Raw genomic sequence first — 23,765 nt, forward strand, 5'->3', positions numbered from 1 at the left:
AGAGCTCAAAGACAGGTCTGAAAGTGGTGCATGAATAGAAGCATTAAAAGCTACTGTCAGTTTACTTGGTTGTTACAGCTAGGTTTATTTTATGCTATAGTTCTAAAAAATTTTAAAAAAATTTTAAAAAAGTTCTTTATCCAGTAGTCATCATCAACTTGGAAGTTCACAGTTCTGCAGTCAGGCTAATTATGCAAACAGTTGAGAAAGAAACTGTGTTTCTTATTACAGAACATTGACACAAGTTGTAGTCATACTGATATTAAAGGCAACAACAAAAAATTCATCCAAGATTAATACTTACGTTGAACTGAAAGGAGGTAAAAAAAAATAGAGTTTAATTCCTGAGGCTATTGTCTTTCACATCTTTTAGTAAACAGAGTTCTGAATGAGAAAAAAACCTCAATTCATACTCTCATCAACTCTTCAATGTGCAATGGATTTATGCATTAATATTTAGGCATAAAAGTGGAAGCTGAGGTTGAGGAGTTTTACATCAGACTAACTACACAAAAAAGTATATGCTAATCAATTCCCCAGCATACAGAGCATCTCTTGCTATTGTTCAAAACAGTATTGTTTAGTGAAACAAACTCCTATTTAATATATGTGATTAAAAATGAATAGTAAAATTTTAAAAATAAGACAGAAGTTTAGTTTCATTTAATCAATATAACAGTTGTTTCTTTTGATTACTGTTAACACAAACCCAAACTGGCATTTGTCTCATGACCAGCTAGCAAAACCCCTCAGGTTTCTGCTGAGGTTGCATCAGCTTCAAGAAGCCTCAAGAACAAAAGCTGCATGCTGGAGTTCAACAAGCTTGCATTATTCAGTACAAAATGTGCCCAACTGTGATACTGACAAAGCACACTTCAGTTTTCCTGTGAAAAATAGATTGAGCTCTTATATCATCCTTTTCATTTTAATTGTTGCTGAATTCCTTGAAGTTACTGAAAGCCTCATACATAATTAAGTATTTTACACACTTTTATTCAACTGCACAGATGGCATTTGCTCAGTCCATCCAAGTGCTTTCTGAGGTCCTTCCGTGAACTACAAAAAATTATTGAGAAGAAAACTGAGCATCATTAATCCAACAATCAAGTCAAAATCATGCCAAAGACTTACATAACTGTCAGTGAAAAATACAGTAGTTTTCTGTTTTAACAAACTGGCTCATTAAACACTTGCTAAAGAATATCCCTCACTCCTCTTTCACTAGCGGAACTGCTCATTCCCAGGACAAAAAACACGTACCCACCAATTCCTAAGGAGCTGGTCGCTAACACACAGGAGAAAAGAAGCAGAAGCAATCACTGACACGTTAGAACAGAAGGAAACGAGCTCTCCCAGAAAAAAACTAAGGACCACAGAGCTCCAAGGTACTTATTTCTGTGGCAACAGAAAAGCCTTCTGGATGTAGAACAATCCATGTGCTCTATTACTACACAGGAAAACTCAGTCCACCTGTTCTTTAACATAAAATTTTACAGTATCTGGAGTTGGGAGTAGAATTTTTTGTTCCTGCCAATTGTAATAGCATCATCTCTATACTATTCATCTCCATGTGCAAACATCTGTCTCTATGTAATTGCTTATTCATGATTATATAATGACTATATATATGTTTTTGTTATTATTTTAGAAAGACAAAAGGTTGTCTTCACCACTTGATTACCCTACTCAAATGTGTACACCGTTTTTAAAATTAAGCAGAGCTCATAGTCATTGCCCATTTACATGTACTCTGCACCCTAAACATTATGAATTAATCAAATGTTAGGCAACATAAGCAAACAACATTTTGGACACAAATGGGAAACACTTCTCCACACATACCCTGCCACAAACCCATTCATAAGTTCTCTAACAGCTTTCTATTATTTTGCATTCAAAAGAAAACATGAGCAGCAAAACACACTGAGACCATGAACAGGGGAAGCAACAAGATTATTGAGACCAGTAATTTGGACTACAAATAAGTATAAATGGTGGCTCTAGAATTTGGAGACAGAATATTTTTACATCACAGTAATTTTAGCATGACCTTATCTGAACACTAACTATAATTAATCTGCTTGAAAATTCTTTGTCACATCTGTGAAGAAAGGAGCAGAGCATGTCAAGTCTCCTAGCGACACAACTCCTTTTTTATTAATGAACTGCTCTCAGAAGTGACAAGACACAGTATAAGAATCAGCACTAAATGGAACTTCAGTTGTGGGTGGAACATCCACAGGCATCCAGGCACACAGAGGTTATTCAAGAACCTAAACCATCCCACCTTATCAATATCTGTTAAACTGGAAGGTAAGTACTTCCAGTACTTTCTCCACAACTGCATCCAAAGGCTCTACCCAACATCTCCATGAAAGCAATTAACTTACTGTTCACACAGAGCGCATTTAAAATTTAAACACCTTTAAATGTGAACATATTGAAGTAAACTCTTCTCTTTACAACTGATAATAGCATTAGAACTATTCTCACAGCACTGTGAATTCTGTAAGTCCTACATTTAGTAAAACACATCATCTTTTGATCAGAGATCACACAGTAACCAACAAAGCTGTATAAGGAACACTGGCCTTTAGGCCAAACACAATCACTACAGAATATACTTGGTTTAGAATTAAGAATGCATCAAAACTATTGCTAGATTTTATAATTCAAACAACATTAAAAGAGTAAGTAATAAATGCGATATTTTAAAAAGTAACTTCCAAACACAGGGTTAATTGCATTCATCTTATTACGCTAATATTAATATCATATAAAGTTATTCCCATTTTTAAAAAATTATTTGTAATAATAATTTATCTTTATCTGCATACTAATAGCAAGCATGCTAGCTAAAGAATATATTCTTAGCATTCATACTCTAGTAAAGTCCTTGACACCAAGTTATTGTGTTTTCCAAACTGTAATGATTCACTAAATGTCACTAGAACTTCTTGATAGCTTATAAGTTAGGTGGTCACACTTGTTATCTTAAACTCAGTAACAACAATCTGCTGCAGTCTCTACAAGGTCATTTGCATTAAATTGCAGTCTTTTGTTTTCACTGCCGTAAATTTACTTGATGTTTTTAGCTCTGTGCTGAGCCTCAAAATACAGGTTTGATTAACAGCTAGGAAAGCAATCTTTCAAAGAAGTACACACAGAACCTAACCTCCTAAAAGGAAAAGCTGCTTTTTAAAATACAAACTGCATTCAAGGCACCAGGGAGGGTAAAACTAGCTCACTGGTTTGAGATCCATGACAGCAACAGCAGTCTACTTTACCCAAGAGAAAAATACAGCAAATGGGAGCTGTGGACTAGCACAGCTACCCTGACAGCTATTCACCCACACCAATGTTCCCATGCTGCCTGCATCACTGCAACAAACCAGTTATCTGTTTCCCTCAACCATCACCAAACTTTGCATTTATTTCCATACACTCACAAGCACAGCAGACTAGTTTTCACACACAAATGTCCTGTTCTCATCAGACCTTGCAAGTTCCTGCTCCTTGACAATAGAGCCAAAGTGCTGTTTATGCAAAAATAATAGGGCATGATGTAGTCACACAAACCCACTAGACAAGGGAAAAAAAAAAAAAGTTTTCCAACACATCAGCAACACAGTTTAAAATGATGCATCACAAATTGTATCACAAAAACAGCATGCTAGCATCCAAATGCATTTACATCTAAAATACAGTTAATATGTAGTTATATTGCTAGTTGTTCATCACTGCTGCATAGCATGAGACTTTGCTCTTGCTCCAGAGGAAGCAGCAGTGAGGGAACCTACTCCCCTGCTCAGTCTGTGAAACCAATGGAGGTTTCAGCCTACTCTGGTAGCTCTTCTGCAATAACATAGCTGAGAGAAATGGGTCGTTTTCTAGTTCCTACAACAAGATCATTATTGTTGGAGTTCCAGATACAAGGCCCATTTTGGCTTTAATAGCAGCACAGTATCAACACATTTATGGCCATAAGAGGCTGGGCCAATACAATGCACTGAATGAAGAACCTCAGAAACAGCAAAGATCCACAGGCTTAATTCTATTATTTCATATATCTGCTGTTCTACAACTCTTCATTCACCAAGGATGCTTTAATATGCAGAGGTTTCACTGAGTTTACAAGTCAAAATCACTGGTAAAATCAAATTAAATTTTACAGATACTTAATAAAAATAAAGCAAGTGGTAGTAAAAATCACTTCATATGCAAAGTGGCTTTCACAAGTAAAAACTACAAACAAACATATAGTAATTACATTGTGCTGTACAAAAATGCTATTTGCACAAAATTTTTTCCCTATTATCCATATCAGATGAACAGACTTTTATCTCTGTTTCTTGAAATCTGACCAAATCTATCATTTTTAAGAAAGGATATCTACTTCAGCTTTACAAAATATTCTCTAGTCCCAGGGGTTTATGTAACAACTGAGTTATTTCCCAATTTTGCCAGTTTCTTCCTTTCACTATAAATTCTCAGTTCATTACATAGCAGCGATTGAGGTCAGCTAATGGCTTTGATTTAGAATCACAGGCAGAGTGATCTGTGGCAGCAGAAGCAGATTCTGCTTCCAAGTGTCCGCTGCCAGACATCACAAGCTCATAGCAAGGAAAGCTAAGTAGGACACGCAGCCGTATCCTCCACCATCACAGCTAATGTACCCCTCTGGACAGCCAGATGCAGGGCACCTGTAACTGCCAGGGTGTAATTGCAGCACACATCCTTCTTTGGCCAATAGCTCCCAGAGAGGCTGGCAGGTGTGCAGATAACACCCACATCAGTTACCACAGCAACACGGAGCTCCAGCACCGTCCCACTTCCTTAGGCACTCAAAAAGACGGAGGTAGCTCATGGAACACAAGCTGCTGGGAAGCCTTTCCTGCCTATCCACGGCAAATGCAGTCCTGTTATCCTCAGAATCCCTCCCACATCACCACCCTAACTAATACAAGTATTTCAACTGCTATTCACTTCCTCTACTTCCTCACACGAGCAAGCCCCAAAATTTTATCACACTGGAAGTTATACCTTCAATTAACCACGTTTGGTAAGTATGGCTAAAAAAAGCTTGAAGAGAAGTAGAGAGGCATAGCTACCAGGTAACATGAGTATGCCTTCAAAGACAGCAGACAGAGGGTTTAAACTAACAGGGGGTAGCAATTTGCATAGCCACTATTACCTTTATAAGAAATAAAGATATTTGGATTGCACACATTCCAACCAACACTGACCAACCAACTAATACTAAAATTGAAGTTATTCTTACTTTGTATGTTTTAAAGTTGCTACAAATTCAGACATAATGAAAGAAATGAAGTGTCTTCAGATTCATATCCACAATCTAACAAAACAGGAAAAAAACCCATAAATTATTTTATATGAAAAAGTACAGATCAAAATAAGAGACCTTCACACAATAGCTACAATATGCAATATTCCCTTAGGAGGCAAAAGAACCATTGGCAGCATACCCAAAAACCTAGAGATTTATGCTAAATTAGCAGAGCCTGGGTGAGCTGCAGTGGTACCTGATCACTCTACAGCACAGAACTGAAGAACCAGGAGAGGTTTCCCTCATTCCTCCATGTAAGGTTGCCCAGTTTGTCCCTCTTTCTTTTTTGCAGAATCACTTAAAGGCCCAAGTCTCTGACCCCTGCAGTGCTACACACGTGCCAGAGTCCCATCACCTCAAACACACATTTGCACCCCTAACACCGACATATTCTTGACTGACTGAAAAATCACAACAGCCCACACAACTCACAACAACTTTTTCCTTGCTGTCCCTGTAAAGGCTTGCCAGAAAGAGGGCAGAAGCAATCAACAACAGGTTGATTTGTTCTTGATATCCATGTTCACCTTGCTGAAAGCCAACAAGCCACCTGCTGAAGGTGGTGGTAGGACTCAACGATACCAGGTCATAACTGAACCAAGGATGGAGATTAACTAAACAAACTACCATGATAAAGTGAAATAAAATTAAAGTTCACTCCAAAATCTGAAAATTAAAACCAGTGCCTTCTTATTAAGTAGATTTGTTCCCTACATGTCCTGAGAGAACCATTTGCTCATTTTTCTGGCAAAGAATGTTTTTACAACCTTTTGCTCCTGTTACCATAGCACTGGACAAAATAAAATATTGGCAGATGAGAATGGGATTCTGGCCTCTTATACAGAGACAGTTAGCCAAGCCCAGATCTTTGTTCTGCACTTACTAGAGAACATTTTAGAAATATAAGTGTAATCTCCTCAACTGAGGAGTCCCAGTCTAATTCCCAAGGGTAAACTGCTAGAAATAAAGATTTTTCAGAACCCTTCTTGCAACATGCTTTTAAGAAAGTTATCAACAAACAAAAAACCATAAGGTTACAGGAGGTTTTTCATTTCAACTAGACTCAAACTTTGTTATGCTGTTACAATTTAAAAATCTCAGAAAACAAGCAGAAAAAAAAACCCTTTTCTGCAGGCACTGAAAATAGCAATTATTCTTTTTCCCAGTTTAATAAGCAGTTTTGATCCATTTACTTCAAAATTATAAGCAAACCTTCTGTCAATTGCTATGTAGCTCAAGAACAGCAAGCCAAGTTGCTATATTCAACCTGCATCATGCAACTTAACAGCACGGTATCAACTCTTCTGTAATTATTTCAAGCAAGATCTCTATTTTACACACACATTTTCTAAGCACGACCTACATTCACAGTAAGAGCAGTACTTCTTACCCAGAGACTGTTTCATGCAAGTGGTAACTTAGTTTCTAAAAACAATAAATGGCCATTTTACATGCATAAAAAGATGTGCATTTGATTTTTCATATTAACTTCACTGCAACTGTAACACTGCAACCTCCATACAATTTAAATAGTACTTCTTTCTGTAAATTACCAAGTTACTTTTTAAAGAATTAGCAAGTATCACAATGAGGTATCAAAAGCAATATGCTTAATAACCAAACCCAACCTTGGCAGTTTTTCTCCACACACAATAGTTCTAACATTCCCCAGATGTGAAGCAAAGCAATCACGATGCAGGTCACTGAGCCATTTCAGAATTTCTCTCCAACAATACGGAGAGTCTTCTGTCTGGTAAAGAAAAGCCAGGACTTGAAACACACAAACTACCAGGAATAAGAGCCCATCATTCAGAACATCAATCAGGATGAGCTTGAAGAAACCAGATTTTTTTAAAAATTCCTTCAGAACAATATCAGAATTTCATACAGTAAATGTTTAAATCTGCTTTCTCAAAACAAAGCACTAGCATTACCTAATAGCCAAATTAGTGGAACTGGACCTCCCTGGCAGAAGCTCTGTAAATTCTACAAGATTGTTTTTACTTTTCCACACAAAGAAAGTAGAATACGCACCAAATACATTCTTTGAATCAAAAGCATTTAATAAATGAATATAACAAACCCCGTGAGAATGACTGCAGTACCAAACGAGCTTCTATTTCTAAAATGTTTCAGTTCCTTTGTTCTAACATTTAGATGTCAACTGAAGACAACGGCTACCTATAACTCATGTGAAAAACACACAAAATTACATGTGAAGATATTTTGAAAAACAGAAGTTCAGCAATATCCCAGCCAACATCCAGGAGAAAATCTGCAAGCATGACATTATAGCAGCAGCAGCTAAGGACATAGTTCTATCAGAGTACCTCCAAAAAATCAGTCAGGTTATTTGGGATCCAACAGAAGACTGCTCTGTGTACCTGGAAGCAATTCTAAAATGAAAAATAAGCCCCACATATAACAGCACAAGAAGTTCTACAAAGTCTGTCCTGAAAAAGGTGTTACCATAAAAGCTTCAGAAAAGGACAGAGGAATGAATCAGACAAACACTCTCGAAGTAGTATAGAAGAGCATCTGCAGTGCTCCAAAATTCACAGCTGCCCACCTCTGCACACATATTAATGATGTTTCAGACCTCAGCTTCCACTAAAGCACTTTTTTAACAACTGAAGCATCTGCAGGCACTATGTTATTTTACCAAAAAGTGTGAAGCAATACTTTTTTCTTTTCTCTATTTATCTAATGTGAGCCAGATTTTCACCAGGCCTTTTTAGACTTGTTCAGATACTGATTTCAGCACTTACTGGTGCTGTTCTGCCCAAGACCTTCATAAACATCCCTTAGACAATCCTGTATCAGACAAGATGCATTTCTTTAAGAGCAATTAAACAACATTTCCTCCCCCATATTTATGAAATTTTTACTATTTTCAATATTTATAGATTCATAAGCATTCATCTTGGACAGAGAAGACAGCATTAGTCACGGAAATAATTTCCCCTACAACAGCCAGATCCAGAGTAGCCCAATAAAACTCATGACCAGAATTTTCATGAAGTAAATTAATCCATTATTCTCCTCACCCAACAAAATTGCTAATAATTAATTTTGTGAAATGCAACAGTTTAAAAAAATCTTTTTTTTTTCAAATAATTTTCAAAGAAAAGTCATATAAAGACTGGGGTTGTCTCAAACAGGAGAAACACTTCCTTCCTGCTATACAATCTAAATTTGGTGACAAGCATTTCAGGAAAGAGTCATTTTAATCCCACAGTTAAGAATTATCGTACTGTTCCCCACATAGGCCAAATTTCATCATCTCTAAGTAGAGCAGGAGCAGACAGCTTTCCACATGCTGGGAACTCTCCCAATGACCAGAGCTGAGACCCAGAACACACCCTGCAGGCTGCACGTGTCGCATGCAGTGCTGCAGGAGCCCAGCCCACCTGCACAGCCAGCGCACACGCACTGCTCTGCCATGGAGCAGCTGCTCACAGCAGCCAGGTAACACAGCAGCACCTGTGCAGCGCTGCACCAAACCGCAGCCAGGAAAAGTTACAGCATCCAAGTTGAAAGCGACATTGAAGACTTGTGAAAGAACATTAAGACTACTCTCACAGTAGTTTTATGTTCCAATAGAGGATATGAAGAATCCCCACAACTGTTTTACGTTCACCATAATTATGACACAGACTGAGTCTCAACCTTTGCTTATTCACCAAATTTTAATGCTACTGTTCTGACAATTCTGAGCAATTTGTTGTCACAAAAATAGAACCATCAAAGAAGCAAAATGACAAAAATAAGAACATTTCAACTGCTGAATGCATTTTCTATGTCATAAAAGATTCTCTTGCCTTGTATTTTTCTTTTTAATGTGAATTCATTTTCAAGTTGGCTTACCAGATTGCTACAGCTATATATTCAGCAAGTTGTACTACCATTTGAAAGAAGGGTTTTCTCTACACCTTCATGAATTAAAAGTGCTGCATGAACAGCCTGCTCATTTGACAAGAATGCCTAAATAATATCACCTCTCCATCTAGCTATGCAATAAATAAAACTATGCTGGAGAGTTTCACCACATAGGTTTTAAGACAAAGAGGCACAGAGATAGCACAAATTTTCAAGCTGTTTTTCAGATAAGCAATTCTCTCCTTCTTTAAGAAGGAAGATCTACCAACTGCATAATCTTCCACCTTCCTAGACACAGGCAATTAGTTTTGTTTGTATCACTCATCATCTTCCAGTCATTTCACTGAACAGTTTGTCCCTAAAACCCAGAAAAAAATTCATATTCCCCCTACAATTAGTCAAAGAAAACCATGAAAACAATTCTTGAAGAACTGTGTTCGGAGCCTTAAGGGCATATGGAATCCAGACCAAAAGAAACTCCTTCCTCTGCACACAAAAGCTGTATTCACCCTGATTTGTAAAGTACAAGATCTAGAGATGACATCACATAAGAGCTGTGTTATTTAAAATCAACAGAATATGGTATAAGAAGCTGCCAGCTCAAGTTGGGATTTGGTCTGTGCAGAGGCACTTACTTGTTTAGCACACATTAAAAAAACAGTTTGAGACATGAATACAATATTTTCAAAAAAACAAACAAAAGCTCATTAATCCTTGCATTTCCATCTCCAGAGAGATTGAAATCCTTAACATTGCCATCCCCAATATAAAATAAATTTTTAAATTTTCAAAATGATGGCCTTTCAGAGAGGCCCTGGGAGTTTCCCTGAGTACGGCAATTACCATGTGGTAGTGCCAAGACTCCTGAAAATTAAAGTCAAATCAGCCCACCACAGGAAGACTATCGTTTCACTCTTGAAAAATCAAGAAAAGCATTTTGGGCTCCTTCATGAGAAAGGGAACTGAAGTAATATTCATATAGTAACTGCAGTAGACCCCCAAGCCAAACTGCAGAACTAAAACTGGTACTTAATCTCTAAAACAGCTTTCTTCTCAAATGATAAAACACATCACATTACTTATGGAAAAAGCCAGCTCCACAGAAAATCCTGTTGCTGCCCATATCATTGCACAGCCTCAAGAGCAGCACAGAAAATGGAAGAAATTGTTGCTTGGTTTAGGGTTCTTTTTGTAAAATTAATTTAAAACAGAAAAGCAATTTCCTTAAGTATGTTTTTAATTTTAAAGGTACTGTGTCACACAAAATTTAACTTAAGATTACAGACTGAATGTTACAAAGTTAACCATGCTCTTTAGAAAAGAAGCTAAATGTAATACAGTTCAGTAGTCTGAGCCTTTACTAGCGGCAAATAAATCTCTCATTCTTCTCTGTGTCCTTACCAAAAGATACAACTAAAAAGAAGATAAGAAAATTTCAGGGAAAGTAAAACACACAGAAAATATTCACCTCTGCTCATAAGAAAACAAGGGGAAATCCCCTTCTCTTTGGAGAACTTTGAAGCACAGGCTTTACAGAGGACAAGTGGGTTATTGGCACTGTATTCCCCACTTGTTCTTTAATTTAAAAAATATTTTATATGTGTATAAACGGTTAAATAAGTTGTAACTCTGCATTACTTATCCAACTGCTGATCAAATGAGACAATTCATAAGAGCCTGTCCTGCATAATGAATACCATTTATAAGCCTTACATAAATGAAGGGTCTTAAAATGGTACAAACATCTGTAAGAGGTTCATCACAGTAAAAAGTTCTGTTTCCAAGGACCTGCATTTGTTAGACAGAGGAGTATACAAATGACAAAAACAAAAATTAGAGGCTTACCCCTCCCTCTTGCTCCAGTAATCAAAACTGGATGTATTTGTAGCATATACTGAATTACCGACTCCAATAAATGTAAAGACTTGCATACATATTTAGAAAATACAAAAATTGCATTTTAAGCAGATAATAAAATGGGAATTATTTACAATAGTTTTATTAACTCATTCCATCAAGTGGTCATAGAAGTGTCCTCAATTTGGAGATGATTTAAACTAATTATTATCACACCAGAGAAATATAATAGCGACTCAGAGTCTACCGATAATTTCCTACCTTCTATTATCCAAACTGATTAATTTATACAAATACACATATAGTCAAGAATTACCTCCTTCTTTAAAGAACAGACTGCTCTTACGGCAGTGCACTCACAATGTGACAGAAATGCTGCAAAACTAACATCCCCACTAATTTAGGCTGATTACACACTACTCTTTGATCCAGAGATGCTGCATGCTCAATCATTCTGCCCTTTCTGAGACAGAGTCACTTGATGGGCATCGCATCTCTGAGGACACGAACACAAATAGTGCTAAATCTTTGAGGCTAATTTCTGAGATCACTAGCAGATGAATAAAGCGAGAAAACTGAGTGTATCAGAACACACTGCAGATTGATTTCTCACAAATAACTGCAATGTCACAGTTTCATTCTTCTCTACAACTCCTTTCACTCCCAGTTCACTAGTTATTAGTCATGGTGGAAAAAGCCCATTAATGTTACTACCACCATTTCAGCACACACATATATACTCCATCACACAAAAACCTCTGGCTCTCTTCCACACAAACGAGATTTATCTAGATCTTATTAAATTGGTATAAGTAACTCAACATATTAATTCCCTCTCCTTGGAAGGCAAATTCAACACCAATTTGTGCAAAAACCATTTCAAAGGAACCAGGATATAGCATATTCAGGATACAGAAAATACAGTACTAAATAGAAGTAATAGTCCGAATAAACCAGTGAAATCCATTACAGTGGACAGTGCAAAATACTTCATATAAGAGACATAAAACTCCATCATGAAATAAAAGCAAGGGAAAAGTATATGAAAAGACAGAACTGCTTATATTCTCATTATTTATTTAAAATGTCTAGCCTTTCTAGAATACCATTAAATCCTCAGCATTAGCTCATAGCAATAATTCCATAGATTAAGTAGCATTACCTCACAAACTTTAGTATCCCTGTACTCTACCAAAGAAAAATGAGAAACCAGTGTACATAGTTCACACTTTTCAAAACATTATTAGAATAATCCAACAATACATTGTTTCTTTGTCAAAAATAACCATCCCTTTTTTGAGCGTCTGCTCATATTGGCATTTTTCAGTGTCTCTGAAGCCCGTCATCCACCTCAGCCTTTTCTTTTGCTGTTAGCAGTGTGGGGGATAAGAGGCTGGTTTTTGTTTCTACTATTTCTCTATTCTGATATATTTAGAAATAGTGACATTTACTGTAAACTTTCCATAATGGTAGGGTATCTTTAGTATGCATAAGATTTTTTTATCTCCTTTTGGCTTGTCCCTCCACAGACCCTCTATACAAACGGCTATTCAAAATAGTCATTGATTGGGAATATTTAACATAATTTTACATTTCCCTCAAGTTGCACCAGACCTATGGTTTTTACCCAATTAAAAGTAGATAGACAACACACTTCCACAACCTGCAGCACACACTCTGCCTCACACAGAAAGCTATGAACAAGCTCCACTTCTCAAGCCAACTTACAAAGTTGCCACCTAGTTAAAAAATTAAAGTGAATTCCAAATGCTGCAATTCCCAGCATTGCTCAGTCTATCTAAAAGGACACACTTAAAGTTAATTGATACTTCTTAAAGAGGATGTGCACTGCATATTGAGTGAACACATACTATTTAATGATTATTATTAAAGTGAATCAAGACAAATCAGTGTGCTTTGAATTGATAGAACACTACTCAGTAAAAAATGGCTTTGTATATTTTGTTTTTTATACACAGAGATATTGTTTGTTGAACAGAGATCAGACTCAAGTACTACTTCAGCTAAGTTTGTGTATTCCTGTCTGACAAAACCAGCAGCGTCAAGAAGAGACTTTGACTGTTTTATGAGACAGACTCTACAGAAAGACAAGCATAGATTCCACTTTCTAAAATCCCATATTACCTACAGGTTGTCTGTACCAACTCTCTCATGTTTAACAAGCACCAGCCCCACTGTTCAAAGTTTTCATGGGGCCACAGAAACAACACCTGACAGTCTCACTACAGACCTTCAGGCCCAAAAAGCAGCACTGCTGCTGCACCAAACTTTGAAATAACCACACTTGATACCTGGGTATGTTGATGAACTTCTCATTTACCTTAAATTGTCCATCTAACAGCTCACTGCCTCAGTCATTCCCTCCTCCTCCCCCACTTCACACTCCCACCATCCCTCAGCAAAGCAATGGTGCCACTCTTGTCAGCGGGAACAACAAAGTTATGGAATACCCTAATAAAAACATTTGCAGCTTTTAAGAAAAAAATTAGCAAATTTATGAGTTGGCACAAAGCTAGCTTTGACTGGGTGGTATAACCAACACAGACAGGCTGCTAAAAACCCCAGTAGTATTTGTCCCTCACCCTGCACTTCACTGAGCATAAAACAACTTCATCATGGTAACACTACACCAATAATAATAATAATAAGGCAAGCATTTATTATTATTCAAACTGAAATACCATTAAAATAGATATTACAATGACATCTACTGGGAAATAAGCTACAGGAAAATGCAATAGCTTATATAGTCTATACTTCAGAGCACATAAATTTGACAGAACAACTTAGTCGTTGCACCTGAGAAACAGAAAATTAAGATTTCTCACTGAAACAGACACAACTCACTTGAAAAAAACAAACATATTAGTTCATTCACATCAAGAGAGAATTGCCAACTTAACTAGTGAGAGTCTTCAGAAGAGGAAATACTCCTAAATTCAGTATGCTGTGATGACGTTTCATCTACTGACATAGAGTTTTGTTTCATAAAATGGCCCAATGACTGAAGTTCCTAGCAGGGATATCCAACAAAATTTACAAAACTTAGATTACTAAGCAAGAGGTCAATTTCAGGTGTGCAATTAAGTGTGAAAACACAGCATTTGAAACTTTTCTTTTTTTAAAAAAGGACCATCAGCCTCTAGACATAGACTCTACTGAATAAATTTACTGTAAACATGGTATTTAAATCAATGTTTTTAATCAAGAAAATATTCTGCTTAACACTACAGAGTAAGATTTCACTTGCTTAAAGCACTGACTGGAGAGGCTCTTGCCTTACACAGGCACTTTCTGCCTCAGCACTAAGCCACAAAGATTAATAACTGTAAACTCAAGTAAAACACAAGCAATGGGCAATAAATTTCAGAGAGCTGATTAACTGCAGGATGCAAAAGCTTGCTGCTCTGAATTAAAATTCTTGATCAATATAATTAAATAACCACATCTGAAAATAAACTACAGAAGGGAACAACTAGAATGCCACTTGTAACCAGCATTTAGTGTTAGAACATTTTTTTTATATTAGCAACTTGCATATTTACAAATTTTATTTTCCTACCTACACATACAATATTACCATCAGCAACTCCACTTACCACTAATAAAATGGCTCATGCTATTTCCATAGCCACTCAATAAAGGATCAATCCAGCACTTCCTGAACTCCAGGTTGAACTTGTGGCACTATTAAATGCATTAAATTAGCTTTCCTGGCAAAACACAGCACAGGTGATTAAAAAGGAAAGTAGACTGGTTGAGCAATAAATCCTTCAACATCTTTGCCAGCTTCACTGACGCACTTGGAGGAAACATGCTCTAGATTATCCTCACTAAACTTCCCAAACCTAAAGAGTCATTTAATGGTAGCCAGGTGGCTGCAGGAGCAGCCTCTGTGAGAGATCAGGAGCTGCCCCCACATCAGACAGAGCCAGTTCTAAGCCAGCTCCGAAAGAGCCCCAACACTGGCAAAAGCCGTCAGTGATGCTGATGGCACCTCTGGGATAATGTATCTACCAAAGGGTAAAAAACACCGAAGCAGCTGTGAGAGGAGATAAACGTGAAAGAAATAACCCTGCAGACAGCAAGGTCAGAGGAGGAAGGGGAGGAGGTGTTTCAAGGCACTGAAGTGGAGATTGTGTGGAGTGTTTTGGAGCACTTTGTGAAGGACTGCACCCCATTGGAGGGAGGCCACACTGGAGCGGAGGGAAGACAGTGAGGAGGAAAGAGCAGCAGAGACAAAGTGATATAACAGAACCACAGCATTCCCCATCCCCATTCCTCTGCACCACTGGAGAGGGAGGAAGTACAAGTTAGAAATGAAGGAGTGAAATTAAACCTGGGAAGAAGGGAGGGCTGGGGGAAGGTCGGTTTAGTTTTGATTTTGTTTCTCACTGTCCTACTCTATTTTTAATTGGCAGTAAATTAAATTGGTACTCCCCAAGCTGAGTGTGGTTTGCCTATGACAGTAATTTGTGAGTGACCTCCTTGTCCTTAACTCAACCCATGAGATGGTTTGTTTTTCCTTACTTTCTCCTGTTGTTCAGCTGAGGAGTGAGAGTAAGAGAATAGCTTGGTGGGCACCTGGCTGATTTTCAAGTTTAATCCACCACTGCATATTTCAAATTTAAAATCATGGTTTTCATGAAGTCCTACCATAGGCAGACGGACAAGATATATCCATGTAATATCCACTGAATTTAGGAGTGGGACAGCATAGCACATTGCCCACATAGTCACTACTACTGTTTTACTAGCTTCATAGGTTTGTTAGAGTTTCAACCTGTTATGATCTTCCTGAAGCTCCGGACTAATATTCACTGGAGCTAATCAATATCCGCTTTCACGCCCGCAGAACAAGTGTTCCATCAGTGCCAAGATTAATCACCCCTCTGCTGAAGTTGAATTATACAGTAAACAAGCTAAGGGAACAGAAAAAGTGAAAACAACTTTTCTCTGATACTCACACCTCTGATAATTAAATAGATTTTAAGAATCTAACTCAGTCACCTCTGTTAAGGTAATACATATCTTCAGTAAATTGAAGAGAGATCATTCTTGAAGTTGTTTATAAAGCATAATGCCTGCAATTCCCTGTATAATTACACAAGTTATATACCAATACCTGTCATTACAAGCGACTCCATGGAAATTTCCCATTACAAAAGCCGTAATCATTAAGTTGCTGTCTGTAAAGATTGGCATTCCTGTAATTTAAAACTAATATGCTATTAGATGCCTTATTCTCTTGTTCAGCCTACTGAAGATGCTTCCAAATCTACAGCCACTTGGGTTTGCTTATGAGATCTATGGACTGTAGTAAAATTATCAAGAAAGAAGTAGTTTTCACCTTTATCTTTAGTTAAATAAAGCTATCTAAAGGAATGGAAGCAGGCTATTTCTAGTAATCAGCAGGATGGATTACTAAGAACAAGAATAAAAATCTTTCTACCCTTCCCCTCACAAAAATCAGAAGTGTGTTTCTGTATATAAAATGCAAACGGTTATGGCAACATAAAGTCTATGAAGGGAGGAAAATCAGAAGCTCCGTCTTCCTTTTCAGTCTCCAGAGCAGACAAGTAAAGCATAATAAACTTGAATAACTAAAAATGCAGAGCCTTTTTGAAGAATCCAGCCAACACAGCTGGATCAGAGAAATCAGAGGTTCCTTCTGAAGGCAGGGCAGGGGACAGTGGCTTGGCTTTTCACTCAGTTCTGCATGCTGTGGTGGAGGGACCTTCCCCCCCATCAAATCTCTGCGCACCAGACACTTACAGGTTGAAATGTCGCCACCTGGTAATTTTTTCTAACTCTTTCAATAAGAGTTAGACATAAGCATTCAGTTACTCTTGAAAGCTCCATACACTGCACAAAATGAAAAGCTGATTTTTAAAAAGAGCTATGATAATGAGAAACAAACTAAAGATTATTCTGGAATACAATTATACAGAACAAGCTCAAAGAAACAGGGCAAGCCAGTGTTGGAATTTATCTCGCTATTTCAGTAACAAGATGTGCAAGTCACATAATTGTATGGTCTTGTTACCTATACTATCATAAGTAGAAATTTACTTTATGATTCTCCTGAACAAAATTAAGCAGGAATATGAAAATTTTGTAAACACAGCACACTGCACAATATAACTTTTATCTGCTTTTTATTAAAGACCGGATAAATCAACGTAGACTGCAAATATCAAGTACATCAAATAATCGAATTTTATAGAATTACCCTGTTGCTCATTTATACTGAGACTGAACTTGTAAGAGAGGACACAGCACTGTACATAAAGCACTGAACAGACCATATAAAATTCAACCTGTGATTGATATTGTGTCAGATACCATACAAACACCCTACAAAACAAAAAAGTTTTTCTTCCCTTTCTCTTTAAGAAGCAGCAAGACATAAAAATATGTATGATTTCTCCAAGTTATTAGAAGAATAAGATGCTTTTGACATGAAGAAACTTTCCCCCCCAAACAGAGGTCTTCTCTTTCACTGCTGTAGGTCCATTTGCTACACATTTGTTGTATTTCCTATAATTTTCCACAAAATTTAAAGCTGACATTCTCTGATACACTACCATATCACAGACTCAAGGGAAGGATAACATTTTATGTAACATTCCCTGTTGCTAAAGTAATAGAGCTACATATCAATCATAATTTGGATAAACACTGACAAAATTTATAAGAATAGATTTTTCACTTCATAAGCAGAAGTCAAATGAGTTGCAATTGCCACAGCTCTACTACTATGAACTAGCAATTTCTTCATGTATGAGATTGTATGTTTAATTATTTTGAAGCTGCAATTATGTTGCTGGGTGGGAGGGGAAGAGAAAAAAACCTATTCACTTTAGCACTGAACTTCAAATTCTGTTACACTGGCCTATGTCTCACTGGTCTTTGCAACAGTTTTTGTACTGGACAATAAAACTTCAAAGCAGCAACTGGCACAGAAAGGGAGTGGCTTGGGTACTTAAATAGGTAATAGAGTCAACGAAGGTCCTTCAATGTCCCCATCACCACAGCACCTATCATCCTGCAGATAAACTTCAGGTCTCAGTCACATTCTGAGCCTCCCTTAGATCTCAAGATTATCCACAACAAATCTTCTGTCAGCAGTGAAATACTACAGGATTACAGTAGAATTAGTTCATCTTCATTACATGACTTCCTGGGCGATTATTCTTCCATGCATTTCAGAACATTTACAAACCCATCTTCCCCACAAAATTCAAGGCTACTATTCTAAACATAATTTGGATTTCTTTCAGACATAACTTTGGATTAATAAATACTATTAGAAGCAAAACCACGAATCACCAACTAACCGACAGTTATTCCCATTAATCTATTCCCCTCCTGCAGAGAAGAAAAACCAGCTCTTTACAGAGATCTGGTGCAGCAGTTTATGTAGCTCTGACACTGTGAAGGTGGGGCAAGCTCGCTGACAGATTTGTTACTAGGACACTCACATCACTAAATCCAGAATCCCCTCACACTGAACCTCTTCTCCACAACAAACCCACTCTGTGATGTCTCACAGCATTCCAAAAGACAGAGCCTTTTGTTGGCTGATGTCCTCCATTCCCCACTTGCTTAAAAATTTAAGCATGTTGATGCTGTGAGCCATACTGCACCTCACAGTCAACGCTCACACCACCATTTCATTCTTGAATTCTCACCTCCCCCTTAAAGCTCTGTGTTGTCACGATGCTTGGACAAATGGCCAGCAGTCAGGATACTGCTCTGTGGTGGTCAGAATCCATCAGGCTGACCAAGAGTGCCTTATTCTTTTCCTTCATTCACCATCTGTCTGTATCCATCTCCTGTGATCCTAGACTGTCCTTATGGACTGGGTGCTGTCTGAAGCAATAACCATCTTTTTTTCATTCTCTATTTGCAAAAAGCAGCATGGAGTCGTCTTCTGCAGTTTTCATTAAGACATTAAAAGTAGAGCTCTCCCATAGAGATTTTGCAAACTTTGATTTATACAAAGAATAAAAAAAAAAAAAAGTCAAAGGAAAAAAACCAACTACATGCAGTTCTTCCTATATGGCCTTCCAATACTCCTCTCCCATATTCCAGAAAAATCACTTTTCAAAAAAAGCAGAAATTTCAACACATGTATGTGTAGGTCATAACTGCAGGAAAATATTCCAACACATCTTTTAAAAAACCCAAGTCACACTAATTCAACATCAGAAAAGTTATTACATAATAAAATACACCTATATGATTTTACTGTAATTGACCTGTTTTGTAAATGACCCAAATGTGCAAAGTCTTCTCTGCAAAGGACAGCTGGTCATTCAGCAATTCAAAAGAAACAGTGAAAGCTTTTTTACAGGGACATTTTAAGTATTCTCTGCCTCTGGTTAAATAGTCTCTCCCATTTTCACTGACAGAACAGTCTCACCACACATCTCATCGCTAGCTGCCCTCTGGAAGCACACAAGCTCTCTGCCCTTCGGAGACTGAATTCAGAAACAATTCTGGGACACCTCAGAATTCTCTCAGCACTGACACCATAAATCCATGTCATCCTCCTCACCTTTCTCTCCTGCAGACTCAGACATGTCTTAGGGTGTCTTCTGGTGTTTGGGGGCAAAGTTTTCAGTAATCAAACTAAACCGAGAATATTTTGCCTTTCTTTCCACTAGAAAGAGAAATTTAAAAAGCAGAGTCCTAACACCAGCCTGGTTTTAGAGCAGGCACCGCAAAAACCACATTATGCGGTAGCAACTTGCACTTCATCTCTTTCTCCCTAATTCTGTACCAGCTCTACTACATCACGCTTCCATCCTGCATCCACCTGGTAGCTGCCCTTCCTACGGAATTCCACAGAGCTGTTTCAGAAGGGAAATGCAAACGGACACATAGCCCTACTGTCATTCTGCTCTAAATTAACAGGCACCAACACTGTATTTGCAGGAGTCAGCTGTGCCCTCGGTTTATCACACCACCTCAGCGCTGGCAGCAAAGGAGATCAGAATTTGCGGAGGGAACGAAAAGGGGCGGCAGGCAATAAACATTCACGCACAAAGTGGAAGGAATTCAATTTAGGAATCAATTGCATATTTAAATGCCTCGTCACGCCGGGGTAGTTCACGCTGGAGGTGAAGCAGGTTTCCCCCCCGGCCAGGCTGCAGCAGCCGGCGCTGCCCGCGGGCCCGGCGAGCGGGGCAGCCCCGCGGGCACGGCCGTGAGGGCACGCCCGGCCCGGCCGCGGCCCGCACGCACCTGGATGTAGTTGGTCTCGCAGTACTCGGCCACCCGCTCCAGGTTCGTGTAGCTGTCGAACAGGGCCCGGCGCCCCCCCGGGATCTCCTCCTCCAGCAGCATCTGCAGCTCCGCCATCTTCACATCCTCTCACCGTCCGTCCGTCCGTGTGTCCGTCCCTCGCCCCCCCGCCCGCTCCGCGCGCTCCCCCGCCCCCCCCGGGCTCTGCCCCCGCCGCCCGGGCCCGGCCTCGCGCCGCGCGCACGGAGCGCGCGCCAGACCCCCACCGCGGCGGGGGCGGGGCGCGGCCGCGCGCCGCCTCCTGCGCATGCGCCGCCCCGCGCGGCCCCCCGCGCGCCCACTTCCGCGCCGGCCGCGCGCGGGGGGCGTTTCCGGCGGGAGAGGGGGAGGGACGGCACGGCCCGCGGGCGGACCCCGCTGCCGCTGTCCCGGGAAACAATAAATAGCTACGCGTGCACTCCTTTCGGGGAGTCTTGGCTTCCTTGGAGATCGTTCTGCCTTAATTCACTCGCTGCCGGGTTGCTGATAGCGCGCAGCGCTACGGCCACCTCTGCCGATAGCCCTGGGGGCTCTGGGGGCCGTGTGAGCGCCAGACCCCGCTGCTCCTGTGCGGCCGCTGAGCGGCTCTTCTGAGCGCCGCGGGAGGAAAAAAATAAATATTTCCTCTGTGTGGATCCTCTCTGAAAAGCTGCTGTCCTACAGGGGCGTGAGGAAGGGTGAACTCCCTGCTTTCCAGCCTTGCCAAAAAAACACGTAATGAAGGGTCAGCAGAAACAGAGGAAGGACAGCCTCGTGGCTAAAGCACTGCACTGAAGCCACCAGTCAGGAGGTCTGTTCGGTCAGTTCCTGGCTTTAACACGTCCTTATTGTCCCAGGGAAGTCACTACGATTGTGATGAAAATGCCCACCCTTCGAGGAATGTGCACGGCTTTCCCACTCGATTCTTCCAACCTGAACCTAGAAATAACCTATGTCCCACAAAAAAAAACCAAACCCTCCAACCAACCAGCCCTCAGCAGAAGTGTCCCAGCTTTCTGCAGGGGAGCTCATTTGTCTCTTGGAGATGAGCTGCAGCTGTGATTACTCACCTCATGCTCCCACGAGGCTCCACAAAGCTCCTGCTGCCTCTGTAGTGCAGCCCAGGGTGCTGATAAAGGAGCCCGACGCTTTCCCAGCCCTCACCTTACACACTTTGGTACTTGGCCAGAGAACATCCAGCGCTGCAGGACCTGGGCATCAGTCTGGTCCTACAGGAACAGCTGTTCTCTTGCTTTGAAAGCTGCTGTAAAGGCATGCAGCTAGGTATGCCTGACTTCTAAAATTGCGGATTGCTAACACCTGGTGGGGTCAGGCAACAAACTAGTAGTCTTTGGGGCCAGTCCTTGGAAATTTCTTCCCTTAAAAGAAAAATTAAATAGAAATCCTTGCCCTGAAGGTAATTTCTTTTTAGCTTGCTTAGTTCTCCCATATGAAGGATGAGTCAAGCACAGTGTTCATCATACTGGTGAAAAAACCCTCACATATGAAGGATTTTTCTCCCATTTTAAAATGTGGTCTGAAATTCACAACTTCAACTACTTTTCAACAGGCAGCTAGAGAGCCAAGGGCAATTTGTGGCTGTAATAGTCTCACAAAAAGGTTTAAGAACCACAGAATACTGTGCCAAAGGTACTCCCCATGATGCACGTGGGAGGAGAGAGGTGACTGCTCATGAGCACCTGCGCTGTCCCTGAAAATCCGTGGAGTCAGGCTGCCTGCAGTTCTCCACAACAGTCTGGCATTCTGCTCTAAACCCACAAGGAGCAAAGAGGTGTCATGCAGCCTCATTCTTGGTGCCCTCTACCCACAGAGTTTATGCATGAGTTACACATCCAAAAATACTGGGTTTGGGGTAGTTAAAGAATGAATCATGGTTTCAGCCACCCTGCTGATTGTTAATGCACGTCTTGAGAGAGCAGTCTTTTCTGCAATGGTTCAAGGAAGAAAAGCCAGCCAAACCAATTCAAGAAGGCTGCTGTACAGTGTGGAGCTCCAAGCTTTATCCCACATCTCCAAGAATCATCCATGGCCAGGCCTCCACCTCTCCCAGGGTGTGCAGCTGATGGATAATGCTTTTGCAGTTTGGTAACAGGCCCCATGCTCCCTCCTCCCCTGTAGCTTCAGCTGGGATTCTGCTCATGTCACATCTGCTGCTGCTGTTGCAGCTCCAGGGGTTGCTCATGCCCAGGCGTTCAAGACTCTTTGTGTTTGTGCCAGGCTGGAGGCAGGCTGAGGCTTTCCTTCTCTCCTCATTCATTAGCTTCTCAGGTGTGAAGTCAAGCTGTCATTTGGCAGCTCCCCAGTAAACCTACATGATCTTTCTCTTGGCAAAAGGAGAGAGCTGTCAAAATGTAAAGAAGAAGGTTCTCCAAAGATGCTGTTAGGAGTTTAAACTTGGATTAGCAGCACCAATGTAGGGAGGGGGAATTGTTAATTGTGTCATCTTCTCTCTGTGCCCTTGGTGCACTAGGGCCTGCTTTCAGTGGAAACCTGTGAGAGCCCATCTGCTCTCAGAGTTGCACTCAGCATCAGCAAACCTCCTCATAGGCAGCTCCCACCTGTGGGTCAGGCACCTCTTGACTCTCAAGGGCTATGCCTGTGGTTCTTAGGGTGTAAGAAAAGGCATTATCTGAAATACATGCACACAGCTGTTCACTAGAGTAGCTGGACTAACCTGTCTGCATAATCAGGTGCTTGTTATCACAGCATGTTTACATTTTAATAGGGTACTCATTTATGGATTTAAATTTAAACAGAAGAGCCCTTCTGTCAGAATAATGGCCATCCTATAATCCTCTGTATACATACAAAAAATAATTAGAAATAGTGTTTAAATTAGATCAACTGAATCCAACTACCACTTCCCTAAATTTACATAAATTACTTCCCATCTGTCAAGTGATGTGCTAAACTAATTTTAAGTTTTTATATTCCCTCAGCCCTAATTTATTATACACTTTAACTTCTCCATTTTTTTCAATCCTTTTGTGCAAGATTTTTTCTTATATCAGTATCCTCGAAACTGAGAAGCAAACACATTTTTCACCTAAAGGTGCTGTTCAAACACTCAGCAAAAAATAGAAAGACAAGCAGTCTAGAGACTTTAAATTGGAGGTCAAGATCCAAAAGCACAGGAGTACCACTATTCTTCCAAGTTCTCTCACATGTCAGGTTTTGACCTCTGCCAATCACCCAAGGGAGTCCCCTCCTCAGAAAAACTTGCACAGATGAGCCAACCCATTGGTCACATGCAATCCTGCAGCTGGGCACTCTGCATGGCTGTTCCCACAAGTACAGATTGAATCACCAATTCCTAATTACATAAAAGTAATAATGGGATACCTCAAAAGCCACCAATGTTTTGCACACA

The 23,765-nt window shown here is 39.8% G+C and overlaps 1 protein-coding gene across 14 annotated transcripts in view; it reads right to left on the reverse strand.

Annotated features, from left to right (window-relative positions):
- Window positions 1-20,540, reverse strand: part of ABI2 (abl interactor 2) — a 65,871-nt gene extending 45,331 nt beyond the window's left edge. For all 14 annotated transcript variants that reach the window (XM_033064508.2, XM_033064507.2, XM_033064501.2 and 11 more), the window contains exon 1: window positions 20,357-20,540. In XM_033064508.2, coding sequence (XP_032920399.1) covers window positions 20,357-20,473 — 117 coding nt within the window. In that variant the 5' untranslated portion in view covers window positions 20,474-20,540. The remainder of the gene's footprint in view (window positions 1-20,356) is intronic.
- Window positions 20,541-23,765: the final 3,225 nt, after the last annotated feature.

Source organism: Catharus ustulatus, chromosome 7 (genome assembly GCF_009819885.2).
Source record: "Catharus ustulatus isolate bCatUst1 chromosome 7, bCatUst1.pri.v2, whole genome shotgun sequence".
In the NCBI taxonomy this organism is placed as follows: Eukaryota; Metazoa; Chordata; class Aves; order Passeriformes; family Turdidae; genus Catharus; species Catharus ustulatus.